Below are 17,206 nucleotides of genomic sequence, written 5' to 3' on the forward strand. Positions count from 1 at the left end.
CAACTAGAGATTGAAATAAATTGTTTATTTAAAAAGATGGGCCTGGACTGTTTCCTCACCTTATTTGTTGGTTATTTACCAGGTAACAAGAATGAATTAAATTGTGTTTCTTTGAGAAGATGGGCCTGGCTGACATGAAAAAGACATTGAGTGGAAAGGATCCACACACACCACAGGCTGATTAACAATCTGCACATTTCTTTATTTACAATGTTGGCTGCCATGGTTAACACAAACGCAAGACATTGAATGCTCCCTGAATTGAAAAGTAACACAAATAGGCCTACAGTACCACAGCGAGGTCATACAGGTGTGTGTGTGCGTATTAGTCAGATTATCCAGTGTCCAGATCAGCACGATTGATCATTCTTTGCCCCCAGTGCATGCTCGCAACCCTCATCTTGTCTCCGTCTCCTCTTCCGGAGGGCCTAAGGCTCTTGGACCGTTACTGAGTACACCCTGGCCTGACACCTGGACATGCCTGGCCCAATCCCACCTGGCCCCCATCTACCTGCCCCTGTCACTGAACCCCACACACCCAGAAACTTGGATTCCATTACATTTGACCATAAGGTTTTGAATGTATGCTTTTATACGGTTTGTAGCTCTATTACAAAAAGTCAAATAAAGATTTGTGCCAACCGGACGTGTGACTTCTTTCCCCAATGATTTCCTATGGCTGAGTTATTTTGTCAGTTAGCAGTTATTCTAGATGAGGCTGAATGGCAACAACAACACACACACACACAACTGCAATACTTGTGAATCTCATTGGTACATGACTGTTCAGTATAATGTCCATCATGAATATCCACCAGTGAAAATATGGATTTCTTGTTTGAATTAATTTAAAAAACAAAATGTTTTATTTAACTAGGCAAGTCAGTTAAGAACTAATTCTAATTTACAATGACCGCCTAGCCAGGCCAAACCCGGGCCAATTGTGCGTCACCCTATGGGACTCCAAATCACGGCCAGATGTGATGCAGCCTGGATTCAAACGAGGGACTGCAGTGATGCCTCTTACACTGAGATGCTGTGCCTTAGACCGCTGCGCCACTCGGGAGACAATTAAGGTTTTATTAAAAGGGACATGCATACACAACAAAGGAAGTTTATAAAATAAAGTAATTGATAGGAAAAGCAATTTACTACATAAATTATAGTCAGAGCCTCTCCCCTTTGTTTGCTTAACTGGGGGAATGGGATGGATAACAATAGGCAGGGTGGTGCTCAACAGGCGGAATGTGCACTATGCATACGGAATAGGGTGCCATTTGGAACACATTCCATCTGTTGATGAAGCCACCTGAAATTAGTGGCTGCATACCAATTGTCCATCTCTCTCCTCATGGATATCCAAGCATTGGCTAGGTGTAAGCATTGGTTTGAGCTACTTTACACCATTGTTAAATCCCTGAGATGAGAAGAAATGTGAAAGTCAATACTTTGGGAGAAGGACAATGTATATTCAGCAATTGTTAATGGTCACACAGCTTTCAGTCATTAGTAAAAAATAAAATAAAAATGATTTAAAATGGCAAATAACTGACAATTTGTTGCAGTAATATGTAAGACAATGGATCCAGAGCTGTATAGGTTAAATATGGACTTTAAAGTAACAGGCAGGTAGAGGGGGGATATGGACAGGCACATCCAGGTGTCAGGCCAGGGTGTCCTAAGTTGTGGTCCAAGAGCCTCAGGCCCTCCGGATGGGGAGACAGTGAAAGAGAAAAGATTAGGGTTAGTGAGAGCATGGCTAAGACCATAGTACTGTACACCACATGCACTGGAGGTAGAGAACAATCAATAGTGTTGCTGTGGATACTGGATAATCTGACAAACACACACACACACACACACACTTGTTTGACCTTGTTGTGATACTTCAGGACTACTTATGTTAGTTTCTGAATTAATTCAGGTAGCCTTCCTGCGTTTTTGTTAACCATGGCAGCCAGCATTGTAAATAAAAATATGTGCAGAAAGATAATGAGCCTCTGTGTCTCTGGATCCTTCCCACTTAATTTATTTTTCATGTCAGCTAGGCCCATCTTTTCAAAGAAACACCATTTATTTAAATCTCTAGTTTAGTAAAATAAGGAGCCTATTTTTCCAGTCCTTTTGTTTTTTCACTTCTTGTTACCTGGTAAAATAAGCAACAACCATGGATAACCACAAGAAGAACAAGGTGAGGAAACAGTCCATGTCAGCCAGGCTCATCCTGATTTGTCTCCACAATTTTGATCTAGTCTCACTGCTGCAACTCCCAAACGGGCTTGGGAGGCAAAAGGCAGAGTCATACGTCCTCCGAAACACGCCCGCTTAACCCGGAAGCCAGCCACACCAATGCATCAGATTCCTCTGGTCAACTTACGACTGAGGTCAGCCTGCAGGCGCCCGGCCTGCAACAAGGAGTTGCTAGAGCGCGATGAGCCAAGTAAGGTCCCCCCCCGGCCAAACCCGGATGACGCTGGGACGATTGTGCGCTGCCCTATGGGATTACGGATCACGACCGGTTTTGATACAGCCTGGGATTAAACCCAGGTCTGTAGTGACGCCTCTAGCAATAAGATGCAGTGCCTTAGACCGCTGCGCAACTTGGAAGGCCCTCAGGCCCATCATTTTAAAGAAACACCATTTATTTAAGTAGTTTTGTTCTGGTCACAAGATAATCCAGAAATTTACAATAAACAGCTCCACAATCAGGCAAAAAACGGAATGTTCTATTCTCAGACAGGGCCATCTTCAAAGAAAACATTGAAATTATCTCTATTTCAGCTAAATAAGCAGATTTGTTGAGAATACAAGAAAATCCTAATAATTCAGCTAAAGAGTGCCACACTCATGCAGAAAAATCTGATTGTTCTATTATAGAGTGAGAACAATTTGTTTCCTTGGCTGATATGGCTGCTACTTACAAATAATATAACAGTAAATGAATAGATGACATTCACTGCTATGAGGCCGTCTCCAATATAATTGCATAGTTTACACAGACCCACCGTGGACCTTGACAAATACATCTCTGTCCAATAGTCTGTTTTGCAGTGGTATAAAGTACTTAATTAAAATTACTTGAAAGTACTACTTAAGTAGTTTTTGGGGGGGTATCTGTACTTTACTATTTATATTTTTGACAACTTTTACTTCACTATATTACTAAAGAAAAGTATGTAATTTTTACTCCATACATTTTCCCCTGACACTCAAAAGTACTCGTTGCATTTTGAATGATTAGCAGGACAGAACAATTGTGTAATTCACACACTTATCAAGAGAACATCCCTGGTCTTCCCGATTGCCTCTGATCTGGCAGACTCACTAAACACACATGCTTCGTTTGTAAATTATGTCTGAGGGCTGGAGCATGCCCCTGGCTATAGGTACATTTAAAATTCAAAGACAATGGTGCCTTCTGGTTTACTTAATAAGGAATTTGAAAAGATTTACACATTTACTTTTGATACTTAATTATATTTAAAACCAAATACTTTAGACTTTTACTCAAGTACTTTTTTACAGGGTGACTTTCACTTTTACTTGAGTCATTTTCTATAAAAAGGTATCTTTATTTTTACTCAAGTATGACAATTGGGTACTTTTTCCACCACTGCTGTTTTGTCAACGAACTCAATGTATTAGAACACTGGTGGTAACTATATGATCCCAATGTAGCCTAGTAAAACGATGCCCCCCTCTGGTATATTCTTTTGCGAACTACCTGGATCCTAGGGGGTTAAGGTTAAATGCGGCAAACACATTTTGGTTGAAAGCATTCAGCTGTGAAACGGACTTGGTATCTCCTTTCACTTCGTTGTTGTTTCCCTGTTTACTACTCAAATATATTGAACTTATTGAGTCAAAGACGAAATTAACTACAATACACTGGTCTGAAATATATTAGCATTACTAGGCTACACAGAACCACGGCGGACACATTGTAAATGTATTTTTTTCTAGGCAACATGCCTAGATCTTCCCACTGGGGCGTGGCTTATGGAGAGTTCTATGAAATGAGAGCTGATATGGCCGTATTCTAGCCCAACGAGTTCTCACACGGATGCCCGATTGCTATTAGTGTAGCAGGGCTGCACGCAAAAGCCATTAAGGCAAAGACGGATGGGCTATCAGCTGATCATAGCCAATGTAGATGATGACCTAGTTACCTAGCTTTGCTGTCGAAACAAGCTAGTTTTTACTTGATTTGAGCTTGTTCTGCTACTGACATATGCCTCGACTTACTATCAAGGAGTCGATGTGCCTCCTTCCCAGACCACAAGCAACTGCAAAATATTCGCAACTCACCGCTCGTGCTGTGCAGAACGAGTGCAGCAGCGCGCTTTTATTTTGAAGGCTAAAACCGGAAGTCCCTGTTTTGTATGCCTGCAGCCGAAACAGTATCTAGTTCCCATCCCATGACTTGTATCATAACAGTAGGGAATGGGGGTGGTCAGCTTGATTACAGATAAACAGAGACAGGACAGCAATCTTACCACAATGCCAGACGGACTTATTACAAGCAGGTAAAATAAAGAACATGTCGTAGCTATCTTTCTTTGACGTTTCGAGGTTGCCTGATAACATTAACACGTGTGAAACACATCCCCATCGTTGTTTACTTGTTGAAGCCAGTCCTTGTTTTTCCCTGTACCAACCCAGGGGTCCCTTTGACTTAGTTGCAACTATTCACCAAACTATTGTGCACATATGAATTAATACCATTATGTAGTGAAATAAAAGGTGTCATTGACATGTTTGCTGGATTCCTTTCTTGCTGTTTACCGTTGGGACAGTGTGAAATGATGTTTATTCACGATGTCACTCCACAGTTCTGTTCTTGTATGAATCTTGCACTTTATGCAATTACTTTTGGTCAATGTCACAATGTTTTCCATCCCAGGCTGTTGCAGAATGAGGTGACAGGCATAGATCTGCAGGTGCCTCTTTACCAGGAGATCCGTGGTACCATGATGACAGGTCATGTGGAGTACCAGATAATTGTGGTGACTCGGCTGGCTGCCTTCAAATCCGCCAAGCACAAACCTGAAGACATTGTACAGCTGGTGGTAGGTAGTCACAGGTAGTCGTAGTCCCATGTAAGCTAGGTGGAAACATAAGTATTAGCATCCTGCCCCTGTGCCCCTAATCACCTCAAATTGAAAGTGATGGTGTTGCAGCTACTGCTTGGTCTGAAATTGTGGTAACACTTCACTGTAGCATTCAGTATGTACAGTATGCATTCCTAAACCCTTTATAACAGCTACATAATGCATAATAACATTAAGATTTTGAACAACAACCAAATATACAATTCTAACGGTTAGATTTGAACCCCAAAGCATTGCTATAAAAGCTACAGGCATACCTAGACCCTGCATGTTTTACATGTGTTTTGCAGGTTTCAAAGAAATACAGTGAAATTGATGAGTTTTACTACAGACTCATGGGTCAATATCCGAAGATCACCTTACCAGCCATGCCTCGCAAGGCCATGTTTGTAGGCGAGGCAGACATCCGGGAGCGTAGGGTGGCCTTTGACGAACTGGTCAAGTTCATCTCCAAGAATTCTACACTTGCTACTTGCCCAGAGGTGTTGGAGCTCTTAGGTAATGTACCACAAAGCACTACAGTAAATAGTATTTTTTCTATAGAGTTTTGGTAAATAACTTGTTTGATTTGCTTGTCTCTGACTGAAACTTGCACTTTCCAACTCATTCACCTACATTAATGCCACCCCTCTATCTTAATGCAAACTACATAGGTCAGAAAATGTTCAACCTTGGGGATTAGTACTAATACTACTGCACCAAACTGTGATATTATTATTTGAACAATGAGGTTACTGTATATCAAGGCAGTCGGGGGTTCAAATTGACATGTATCTGCCTGGCTGGTTATTTAAGAAAAGTATGAATTATTAACCAAACAGAAAAAATAAACAGTACTTCCCTGTATTGTAGAAGTTGCCTTATTTAATCAAGAATATAATGTCAAAAAGAATATTTGGCTCACAGTTCATATTTCTGTAGGGGCGAAGTCCACAATGGCAGATTCGAAAACCAGGAACGTTGCAGATTGGCAGGACCAGGATAAAGAAGAAGGCTTTAATTTCTTTGAAAGTGAGGAGACCCCTGCTGCTGCTGCAAAAGTAACCAAACATGTTCCACCAGTGAAACCTAGGGAAGAGGAGCAGGAACATGACGATGATGATCAGTACCTTGGACCTCTAGGCAATTTAAAGTAAGAGCCTTGCTGAGGTTGTGTTCATTTTAGATGTTTTTCTCAATGGTTTTGGTATCTTCTCAAATATCTGTATTCTGGATAAAATGGTTGAAAGGGAAAATATCATTTCATGCTGTAAATCAACAACATTTGAAAATTGGGATACTTTCTACAGGCACTGTATGGTATTTAATGCTTTCTGTCACCCTTTCCCCCAGGTGCACGAGGCAGAAGAAGAAAAAGCCTCCACAGGCTAAAGTGGCTACCCAACCTAAGTTATCTCTGTTTGATGAGGCTGAGGATATAGATGACGACTTGTTTCAACCTGCAGCCAAAGACAGTTAGTATAAATATTTAAATACAGATTCTGTGTTCCATTTATTGCTTCCATAGGAACTGCAATAACAATGTCATTAGCTGTCTACAAACAGTGTCAGTGTCAGAGATTCCAGACTGCCACCCTGTAAATGAAAATATCAGATCTGTTCCCAAGGAAGCTTGCCTCTTGTCCAATTTAAGTTCAACTCATATCTTCATTGGGCTAACAGGCAACGTTAAGCTGTTTAAGGAGCCAGACTTGATGTGGAATGTGAAGTTGGGGGACCCTTTACTACTTCCAACAGCATACAAGGATGTGGCATCTGCAGATTCAGGACTGGATGAGGATACAGATGAACTTTTCAGGTAGACAGTCACAGTTATTTGCGAGACAAAGGGGTTATTACAACATTGTATTAGCCATTCAACATTGTCCTTGTTTCCCTTTTCAGGATAGAAGACAACTTTGACAAGCTCCTCCAGGTGAAGAAAAGTATCAAGGCAAGGCCAGTTCCTGCCCCCAAACCCAAACTGGCCCCAAAGCCAAAACTGCCTGTGAAGCCCTCCTCTCTAGTCTCAGGTGGTAGGGGCCCAGTTGTGGGTGTTCTTCCAGTTGCAGATGAGGTGAAGGATCAAATCGACATTCTCAAGTATATCCAACAAAATGAGTCTACATCTATTGATGATCTGGATCTGTTTTAATTGCCAACTAAATGATAGTAACTGATTAGGACTCATGAAGTTGTTAGCAGGCTACACAGGAAAATAACAGCCTAAAATTCTGCCTATGATTATATTTTGACATTACCCATATTATTCCATCAACGATGACTTTTGGAAGTCTGATTCTAATAAAAGTCTACTGAACATGTGTAGTTACAATCAGTGCTGGAAATGGGCCTGTGTGGTATCATTTATTTTGAACCATATTGCTTTCCTACTTTTTATACTGAAAATGCTGTATACATTACCATGATTGAGTGGTTCCAAATGCAATGACAAAGAAATCTAACTCATTTTTGTAATAACTGCACAGTAATTTTGGATTTATCATACTAAATGTCTTGTCGGAACATATTAATGTAAAAAAATAATTAAACAACAAATTATCTTTTCTCTTTTTTTCACCAAATAAAGTCTACAATTTTACAAAATGGTATGTTTACTTGCATTATTTATTGAAAGCATCCTATATTGCAGTACAATCAGTACAAATGAGATTTTTTTTTATTTTTACGTTCCATCCTAAATACTATTGAAAATCAGGTTATGGTGGTGCCCATCTGAGATGTAAATTATTTTGGTCCAGGTATTACTCAGAAGACAGCATTGTCATATATTTTTGTCTGCTGGGGCCACCTCTAGGAAGAGCTGCAGGAACACAGTGACTTTCTCCAACAGTCCAGGGCAGAGTTTGTAGTGAATGAATGGCACATAAACCAATACACCACTGAAGATGAATATGGTGACGTAGAGGTACTCTATTGCAGGGTTGTCAATGATAGGTGCCATCACAAGGAAAATCGCTGCCATGATGACCAAAATGGGGATTACAATGGGAACCTGGGTGAATAAACAAAAACAGTGGTACTGTCACAAGAGTTGAGAAAGTAGATGGGTCCATTTGGCCAATTGAATTTTAATAAATCAATCTTGTGTTGTTCAAAAGGACTCACACCTTTATAAATAAAATAAGAAATTAGATATCCTATGAGACTCACGCTATATGTCCTGGGAAGTTCAGGTTTCTTGATCTTGAGGTAGAGAAGCCCAGACAGAGTGATTGTATAGAAGAACCAGGCTGTAAAACTGGTAATATCAATGCAGAGGGATGGAAGATAAATAAAGCAACAATTTGATAAATGTATTGAGACATTTTGAAGTCAAAGCATAAACTACCTGAAGAAGTTGACAATGCTCTGGAAGTCCCCAGGGATGAGAACCAGAAGTGAGATAGCCGTGGTAAAGATCAGGGCTGGAGAGGGGGTCAGTCGATTCACATGGGCCATGGCAAGAATATCAGGCTGGAGACAAAGACAACACAAATGTTGACATAAAAACTACAAAACTATCTAACTCAACACCTACATCAGACTATGCCAAAGTTTCCTTTTGAAAAATGTCAGTTAAAATTGCCTGTCTCTTGCATGTGTTTCTCACCATGTGTCCCTCTCTTGCAGCCACAAAGCACACCCGGCCACCACTAAAGAATGTTCCATTCAGGGAGCCAAAAGCAGACAAAGCAGCTGCAATGGACATCACCCATCCCCAGCTCCCGAGCACCTTATTCCTGTTAAAGACAACAATGTAATTTGTCATCTCATCACACATTGAACATTTTTTTGAGAGAGGTGTATGGATGGAGTTAAGCTCTCTCACCCCCAGGTGACAGCCACTGCACTCGACAACATCAGTTCTCTGGGTGTCATGGCAGCCAAGTAGCTCACATTGACCAGTAGATAGAGCATGGTTACCATGGGGATGGCAATCATAACTGCCCTGGGCAGATTTACCTGAGAGGGTGCAAGATGGATAAAGATATGTAAAGTCCTTAAGATCATGGAACAAAGGACATTACTTATTACAGTGCATTCTTACCTCAGGTCTTTTCAATTCTTCTTTCACATAGTTTAAGTTATACAAGTCAGTGACGGGCCAGAGGCCTTAGTAAAAAGCCATCCCTATGGAGCTCACACCCAAGTTCGTACTATCAAAAGCATTTTTTTTGTACAATAACATTCTCCTGTGCAATTTTCACTACTCCTCCAATTACTATAACCATCAGGGCAAATAAGTAGCTTAGCCACCAAGAAGACCACCTGAATTCTCATGGATAAATGTACATTCAAGATTCTGGCCATGGCTACAACCATGATGGCTGCAACAGCAGCACATTTCACTATTAGCTGAAAGGAGAACAGTCTTGGTTGAAAGGTGCCACAGCGTATTCTGAAAAGCTGAGGGGTATTGGTGCGATGCTCGCTGGCTTCACCACTAGTAGGAAGTTAAAGGCCTCAAAGAAGGCAGGGAAAGGTCCATAGATTTGAAGGATGTAGATGAAGTCCCCACCTTATTCTTTAATAATGGTTCCTAGCTCAGCTTACGAGATTCCTCCCAGCATGGCTACTAGGCCAAACAGGGCCCAAATGATCAGGCTTGCCTTTGGACTTCCAATGTAAGACAGCATAAACTGAGGGGACATGAATATACCCCATCCAATTATGATTCCTGCTACCAGTGAAACAGAACCAACTAAACCCAACTTGCACTTCAGTTCAAGCCCTTCTGTTTCTGTTTTTGCCATGGCCAGCTTACTGATTCAAACAACATGAGAAAATGTTGTCAATGGTCAATCCTTTCTTCTTAAGCAAGACAAATACATACAAAGACCTGGCAAATCTTTGATGCTGGGTGCAAAGTACTTAGTAGTTAATATTAACTTCTCAGGTTGCAAAATGTATATTGTTGTGTCTTTGTTTATAGATGTAAAATGGTACCCATACAGATTACCCCCCCAAAGTGTTTGTTAAAGATTCACCAAATTATTACTGTAACAAAAAAAAGGAGGTCCGATTGACTAGGAGAGTGAGAAAATGGATGCTACTGTATGTCATTGTACACTTGGATAATTCCTTCCCTTGAAGGTCGGAAAGGTTAAGGCCAAGGTTGACCTACAGTATCTCACCATTGTTATATGTGTTGGTCATAAAGCCACATGCAATTGCTGTCAAAAGCCATGTAAATGTAAAAATGACAGCCGAGGTCTTTTTAGTGTAGACTTGCCCTCTAGCTAATGACGTAGTTCTGCATACATTTTCAACCATATTTCCATCCTGATTAGTGTATCAGATGCAATTTAAAAAATAGATAAGGGCACACTATATCTCTGTTGGTGGGGTGGTCCAAAGATCAAAACCATTTAGCAGGATGCGATAGAGTAGACTTGTCAGGTATTGTCTCAGGTGATTTGCCTGTACAGTGCCTTGCGAAAGTATTCGGCCCCCTTGAACTTTGCGACCTTTTGCCACATTTCAGGCTTCAAACATAAAGATATAAAACTGTATTTTTTTGTGAAGAATCAACAACAAGTGGGACACAAACATGAAGTGGAACGACATTTATTGGATATTTCAAACTTTTTTAACAAATCAAAAACTGAAAAATTGGGCGTGCAAAATTATTCAGCCCCCTTAAGTTAATACTTTGTAGCGCCACCTTTTGTTGCGATTACAGCTGTAAGTCGCTTGGGGTATGTCTCTATCAGTTTTGCACATCGAGAGACTGACATTTTTTCCCATTCCTCCTTGCAAAACAGCTCGAGCTCAGTGAGGTTGGATGGAGAGCATTTGTGAACAGCAGTTTTCAGTTCTTTCCACAGATTCTCGATTGGATTCAGGTCTGGACTTTGACTTGGCCATTATAACACCTGGATATGTTTATTTTTGAACCATTCCATTGTAGATTTTGCTTTATGTTTTGGATCATTGTCTTGTTGGAAGACAAATCTCCGTCCCAGTCTCAGGTCTTTTGCAGACTCCATCAGGTTTTCTTCCAGAATGGTCCTGTATTTGGCTCCATCCATCTTCCCATCAATTTTAACCATCTTCCCTGTCCCTGCTGAAGAAAAGCAGGCCCAAACCATGATGCTGCCACCACCATGTTTGACAGTGGGGATGGTGTGTTGCTTTTACGCCAAACATAACGTTTTGCATTGTTGCCAAAAAGTTCAATTTTGGTTTCATCTGACCAGAGCACCTTCTTCCACATGTTTGGTGTATCTCCCAGGTGGCTTGTGGCAAACTTTAACCAACACTTTTTATGGATATCTTTAAGAAATGGCTTGCTTCTTGCCACTCTTCCATAAAGGCCAGATTTGTGCAATATACAACTGATTGTTGTCCTATGGACAGAGTCTCCCACCTCAATTGTAGATCTCTGCAGTTCATCCAGAGTGATCATGGGCCTCTTGGCTGCATCTCTGATCAGTCTTCTCCTTGTATGAGCTGAAAGTTTAGAGGGACGGCCAGGTCTTGGTAGATTTGCAGTGGTCTGATACTCCTTCCATTTCAATATTATCGCTTGCACAGTGCTCCTTGGGATGTTTAAAGCTTGGGAATTATTATTATTATTATTATTATTTTTTTTTTATTTAATTTTTATTTTACCCCTTTTTCTCCACAATTTCGTGGTATCCAATTGTTGCAGTAGCTACTATCTTGTCTCATCGCTACAACTCCCGTACGGGCTCGGGAGAGACGAAGGTTGAAAGTCATGCGTCCTCCGATACACAACCCAACCAAGCCGCACTGCTTCTTAACACAGCACGCATCCAACCCGGAAGCCAGCCGCACCAATGCGCCAGAGGAAACACCGTGCACCTGGCCACCTTGGTTAGCGCACACTGCGCCCAGCCCGCCACAGGAGTCGCTGGTGCGCGATGAGACAAGGACACTCCTACCGACCAAGCCCTCCCTAACCCGGGCGACGCTAGGCTAATTGTGCGTCGCCCCATGGACCTCCCGGTCGCGGCCGGTTACGACAGAGCCTGGGCGCGTACCCAGGGACTCTGATGGCACAGCTGGCGCTGCAGTACAGCGCCCTTGGGAAATCTTTTTGTATCCAAATCCGGCTTTAAACTTCTTCACAACAGTATCTCGGACCTGCCTGGTGTGTTCCTTGTTCTTCATGATGCTCTCTGCGCTTTTAACGGACCTCTGAGACTATCACAGTGCAGGTGCATTTATACGGAGACTTGATTACACACAGTTGGATTGTATTTATCATCATTAGTCATTTAGGTCAACATTGGATCATTCAGAGATCCTCACTGAACTTCTGGAGAGAGTTTGCTGCACTGAAAGTAAAGGGGCTGAATAATTTTGCACGCCCAATTTTTCAGTTTTTGATTTGTTAAAAAAGTTTGAAATATCCAATAAATGTCGTTCCACTTCATGATTGTGTCCCACTTGTTGTTGATTCTTCACAAAAAAATACAGTTTCATATCTTTATGTTTGAAGCCTGAAATGTGGCAAAAGGTTGCAAAGTTCAAGGGGGCCGAATACTTTCGCAAGGCACTGTATATCCTATACTCTGTATTTTTGGTTTATTTCCTGTGAGCTATAACCTCAGTAGTACAAAAAAGAAAACGGCTCACGCTGTTGACGTGAGCCATGACCAGCCTTTCAAAGCACTTCATGGCTACTGATGTGAGTGCTACGGGCCAGTAATCATTTAGCCAGGTTACCTTCACTTCCTTGGGCACAGGGACTATGGTGGTCTGCTTGAAACATGTAGGTATTACAGACTCAGTCAGGGAGATGTTGAAAATGTCAGTGAAGACACTTGCCAGTTGGTCCGTGCATGTTTTGCGTACACATCCTGGCAATCCATCTGGCCCCGTGGCTTTGTGAATGTTGACCTGCTTAAAAACTTCTTAGGGATAGGGGGCAGTATTCGGACGTTCGGGTGACTGTGGTGCCCAAAGTAAACTGCCTGTTACTCAGGCCCAGAAGCTAGGATATGCATATAATTGGAAGTAATTGGAAGTGTTGGAAACACTCTAAAGTTTCGAAAACTGTTAAAATAATGTCTGTGAGTATAACAGAACTGATATGGCATGCGAAAACCCGAGGAGAATCCATCCAAAATATAAAAAAATGAGCTCACCACTCATTGTAATGGCTATCTATGGGAAAATAAATGGAATACCTCCCAGATTGCAGTTCCTATGGCTTCCAGTAGATGTCAACATTCCTTGGACTGTATTGGCAGTATTGGATAGAAAACACTTTGAAGTTTCTAAGACTGTTAGAATAATGTCTGTGAATATAACAGAACTGATATGGCAGGAGAAAACCCGAGGAGAATCCATCCGGAATAAACAAATTTGAGATCACCACCCATTGAAAACACTTTTTGTCAGGGTCAGTGACACTCAGAATGTGTAAACCAGTGTTAGTGTTCCTTTGTAATCAACCTGTATGAGATAATAAATATAATGTATTATGTACTCAAAATCAGCACTAATATAAATTCAATGTACCGTTTCTACAATGGAAGTGAATGCATCTCTTTACCTTAGGACGTTTCAGCTCTTCTGTCACATAATTCAAGTTATTCCATCCATCGTAGGACCACAGTCCCTGGTAGAAAGCAATACCTATCGGATTGATGCCCAAGTTGGTCCCATTAAAAGAATCCTCAAAACTTTCTGTTTCCCCTCTGACGAGCAACACCACTCCTCCAATAATTATTACTGAAAGAGCCAGCACCTTGGCCACCATGAAGAACACTTGCATTGACATGGCGAATCGTACATTCAGACAGTTAACAATGGCTGTCACCACAATCCCTGCTGCAGCCACACACTTCACCAACAGCTGTGGGCATGGACAGTCCTGGTAGAAAGGTGCCAATGCATATTCAGCAAAGCTCAATGAGATCCCAGCCACACTGGCAGGTCTCACAAATATGACTGAGCTGAAAATTAAAATGAAGGCCAATACTGGGCCTGACGTCCGTAGGATATAGATGTACTCTCCCCCCGACTCTCGGATGACTGTCCCCAGTTCAGCATAGCAGAGAGAGCCAAGCACAGCCAGCAGGCCACAAGCAGCCCAGACCACCAGGCTTCCTCCTGGGCTTCCTATGTTGACCAGAACGAATTGAGGGGACATAAAAATCCCAGATCCAATCATAGTGCCAGCCACGAGCGACACAGCGCCAACCAGTCCCACTTCCCGTTTCAGGCTGAGCTTGGGTGATGTGCCATCCAGAACTTCAACTGCTGGGCATCTGTCCTCACCAGTCATGTTTTACCATAGACCAACAAGATATTTGCTGAAGTAAAGCTTTAAAGTCTGTGTCCAAGTCACTTGTACCACCATTGAGTGGGTTAATAATTACAGAAGGAAGAGTGAGTATGACTATTTTACAACCACATTTCAGTGCCAAGGGATTGTTACAGATTAGGTAGAGATAGATTTTTGAAAGGGGGGGGGGGGGGGGGGTTGAGGTCACTGGGGGAGTAAATAAGTACACAAACAAAAATAAATAACTTTATTTTGCACCAATGTCTGACTAGTTTTTCCCCAGGCATTTCTGTAAAATGAATGTATGTACAGTGCCTTCGGAAAGTATTCAGACACCTTGACTTTTACACATTTGTTACGATATAGCTTTATTCCAAAATTGCTTAAATACAAATCCTCTGCAATCTACACACAATACCCCATAATGACAATGTGAAAACAGGTTGCAAATGTATTAAATATTAAAACAGAAATACCTGATTTACATAAGCATTCAGACCCTTTTCTATGAGACTAGAAGTTGAACTTAGGGGCATCCTGTTTCCATTGATCATGCTTGAAATGTTTCTACAACTTGATTGGAGTCCATCTGTGGTAAATTCAATTGATTGGACATGATTTGATGACAGTGCATATCCCACAGACGACAGTGCATGTCAGAGCAAAAACCAAGCCATGAGGTCAAAGGAATTGTCCTTAGAGCTCTGAGACAGGATTGTAATCAAGGCACAGTTCTGGAGGAAGGGTACAAACACATTTATGCAGTATTAAAGGTCTCCAAGAACACAGTGGCCTCCATCATTCTTAAATGGAAGAAGTTTGGAAACACCAAGACTCTTCCTAGAGCTGGCCGCCCGGCCAAACTAAGCAATCAGGGGAGAAGGGCCTTGGTCAGGGAGGTGACCAAGAACCTGAGGGTCACTCTGACAGAGCTCTAGGGTTCCTCTGTGGAAATCAAATGAATTTATATAGCCCTTCATACATCAGCTGATATCTCAAAGTGCTGTACAGAAATCCAGCCTAAAACCCCAAACAGCAAGCAATGCAGGTGTAGAAGCACGGTGGCTAGGAAAAACTCCCTAGAAAGGCCAAAACCTAGGAAGAAATCTAGAGAGGAACCAGGCTATGAGTGGTGGCCAGTCCTCTTCTGTCTGTGCCGGGTGGAGATTATAACAGAACATGGCCAAGATGTTCAAATGTTCATAAATGACCAGCATGGTCAAAGAATAATAATCACAGTAGTTGTCGAGGGTGCAGCAATGTCAGTTGGCTTTTCATAGCCGATCATTAAGAGTATCTCTACCACTCCTGCTGTCTCTAGAGAGTTGAAAACAACAGGTCAGGGACAGGTAGCACGTCCGGTGAACAGGTCAGGATTCCATAGCCGCAGGCAGAACAGTTGAAACTGGAGCAGCAGCACGATCAGGTGGACTGGGGACAGCAAGGAGTCATCATGCCAGGTAGTCCTGAGGCATGGTCCTAGGGCTCAGGTCCTCCGAGAGAGAGAAAGAAAGAGAGAAAGAGAGAATTAGAGAGAGCATACTTAAATTCACACAGGACACCGGATAAGACAGGAGAAGTACTCCAGATAAAACAAACTGACCCTAGCCCCCCGACCCATAAACTACTGCAGCATAAATACTGGAGGCTGAGACAGGAGGGGTCAGGAGACACTGTGGCCCCATTCGATGATACCCCCAGACAGGGTCAAACAGGAAGGATATAACCCCACCCAATTTGCCAAAGCACAGCCCCCACACCACTAGAGGGATATCTTCAACCACAAACTTACCATCCTGAGACAAGGCCGAGTATAGCCCACAAAGATCTCCGCCACGGCACAACCCAAGGTTGGGCGCCAACCCAGACAGGAAGATCACGTCAGTGACTCAACCCACTCAAGTGACGCACCCCTCCCAGGGACGGCATGAAAGAGCACCAGTAGGCCAGTGACTCAGCCCCCGTAATAGGGTTAGAGGCAGAGAATCCCAGTGGAGAGAGGGGAACCGGCCAGGCAGAGACAGCAAGAGGAAGAAATGGAAGAACCATCTCTGCAGCGCTCCATGAATCCATGAATCAATTATGATAGAGTCGCCAGACGAAAGCCACTCTTCAGTAAAGGCACTTGACAGCCCGCTTGGAGTTTGCCAAAAGGCACCTAAAGACTCTCAGATGATGAGAAACAGTATTCTCTGGTCTGAGGAAACCAAGATTGAACTCTGGCCTGAATGCCAAGCGTCACGTCTGGAGGAAGCCTGGCACCATCCCTACGTTGAAACATGGTGGTGGCAGCAGCAGTCCGGCAGGGACTGGGAGACTAGTCAGGATCAAGGGAAAGATGAACGGAGCAAAGTAAAGAGAGATATTTGATGAAAACCTGCTCCAGAGCGCTCAGGGCCTCATCCTGGGGTGAAGGTTCACCTTCCACCAGGACAACGACCCTAAGCACACAGTCATGAAAACCCAAGAGTGGCTTCGGGACAAATCTCTGAATGTCCTTGAGTGGCCCAGCCAGAGCCTGGACTTGAACCCGATCGAACATCTCTGGAGAGACCTGAAAATAGCTGTGCAGTGACGCTCCACATTCAACCTGACAGAGCTTGAGAGGATCTGCAGAGAAGAATGGGAGAAACTCCCCAAATACAGGTGTGCCAAGCTTATAGCATCATACCCAAGAAGACTTGAGGCTGTAATCGCTGCCAAAGGTGCTTCAACAAAGTTCTGAGTAAAGGGTCTGAATACTTATGTAAATGTGATATTTCAGTTCAAAACATTTATATACAATTGCAATACATTTTAAAAACCTGTTTTTGCTTTGTCATTATGAGGTATTGTGTGCAGAATGATGAGA

General features: G+C 42.5%; 2 protein-coding genes across 2 annotated transcripts; one reads left to right on the top strand and one right to left on the bottom strand.

Moving 5' to 3' along the window:
- The first annotated feature begins 4,000 nt into the window (after positions 1 to 4,000).
- hs1bp3 (HCLS1 binding protein 3) lies at positions 4,001 to 7,697 on the top strand. The gene is made up of 7 exons (XM_021585087.3): positions 4,001 to 4,526; positions 4,904 to 5,069; positions 5,402 to 5,609; positions 6,033 to 6,243; positions 6,444 to 6,565; positions 6,774 to 6,909; positions 6,996 to 7,697. The coding sequence occupies exons 1-7, from the start codon at positions 4,444 to 4,446 to the stop codon at positions 7,243 to 7,245; spliced, it is 1,176 nt and encodes a 391-aa protein (XP_021440762.2). The 5' UTR covers positions 4,001 to 4,443; the 3' UTR covers positions 7,246 to 7,697.
- A 3-nt stretch (positions 7,698 to 7,700) lies between these two features.
- LOC110505695 (b(0,+)-type amino acid transporter 1-like) lies at positions 7,701 to 14,449 on the bottom strand. Its single transcript, XM_021585086.3, has 6 exons — positions 13,621 to 14,449; positions 8,923 to 9,056; positions 8,704 to 8,833; positions 8,443 to 8,567; positions 8,265 to 8,352; positions 7,701 to 8,106 (listed from the first exon to the last, which is right to left on the bottom strand). Exons 1-6 carry the CDS (start codon positions 14,353 to 14,355, stop codon positions 7,876 to 7,878), a joined length of 1,443 nt encoding a protein of 480 aa, XP_021440761.1. The 5' UTR covers positions 14,356 to 14,449; the 3' UTR covers positions 7,701 to 7,875.
- Positions 14,450 to 17,206: the final 2,757 nt, after the last annotated feature.

This window comes from Oncorhynchus mykiss, chromosome 25, assembly GCF_057628025.1.
Source record: "Oncorhynchus mykiss isolate SJ-2025 chromosome 25, ASM5762802v1, whole genome shotgun sequence".
NCBI classification, from domain to species: Eukaryota; Metazoa; Chordata; class Actinopteri; order Salmoniformes; family Salmonidae; genus Oncorhynchus; species Oncorhynchus mykiss.

Coding starts and splice junctions, on each gene's coding strand:
- LOC110505695 (XM_021585086.3), bottom strand. CDS start 14,355: ATGACTGGTGAGGACAGATGCCCAGCAGTTGAAGTTCTGGATGGCACA. Junction 8,834..8,922: donor GCAGTGGCTGTCACCTGGGG/GTGAGAGAGCTT, acceptor TGTCTTTAACAG/GAATAAGGTGCTCGGGAGCT. Junction 8,568..8,703: donor CTGCAAGAGAGGGACACATG/GTGAGAAACACA, acceptor CTTTGTCTCCAG/CCTGATATTCTTGCCATGGC.
- hs1bp3 (XM_021585087.3), top strand. CDS start 4,444: ATGGGGGTGGTCAGCTTGATTACAGATAAACAGAGACAGGACAGCAAT. Junction 5,610..6,032: donor AGAGGTGTTGGAGCTCTTAG/GTAATGTACCAC, acceptor ATATTTCTGTAG/GGGCGAAGTCCACAATGGCA. Junction 6,910..6,995: donor GATACAGATGAACTTTTCAG/GTAGACAGTCAC, acceptor TTCCCTTTTCAG/GATAGAAGACAACTTTGACA.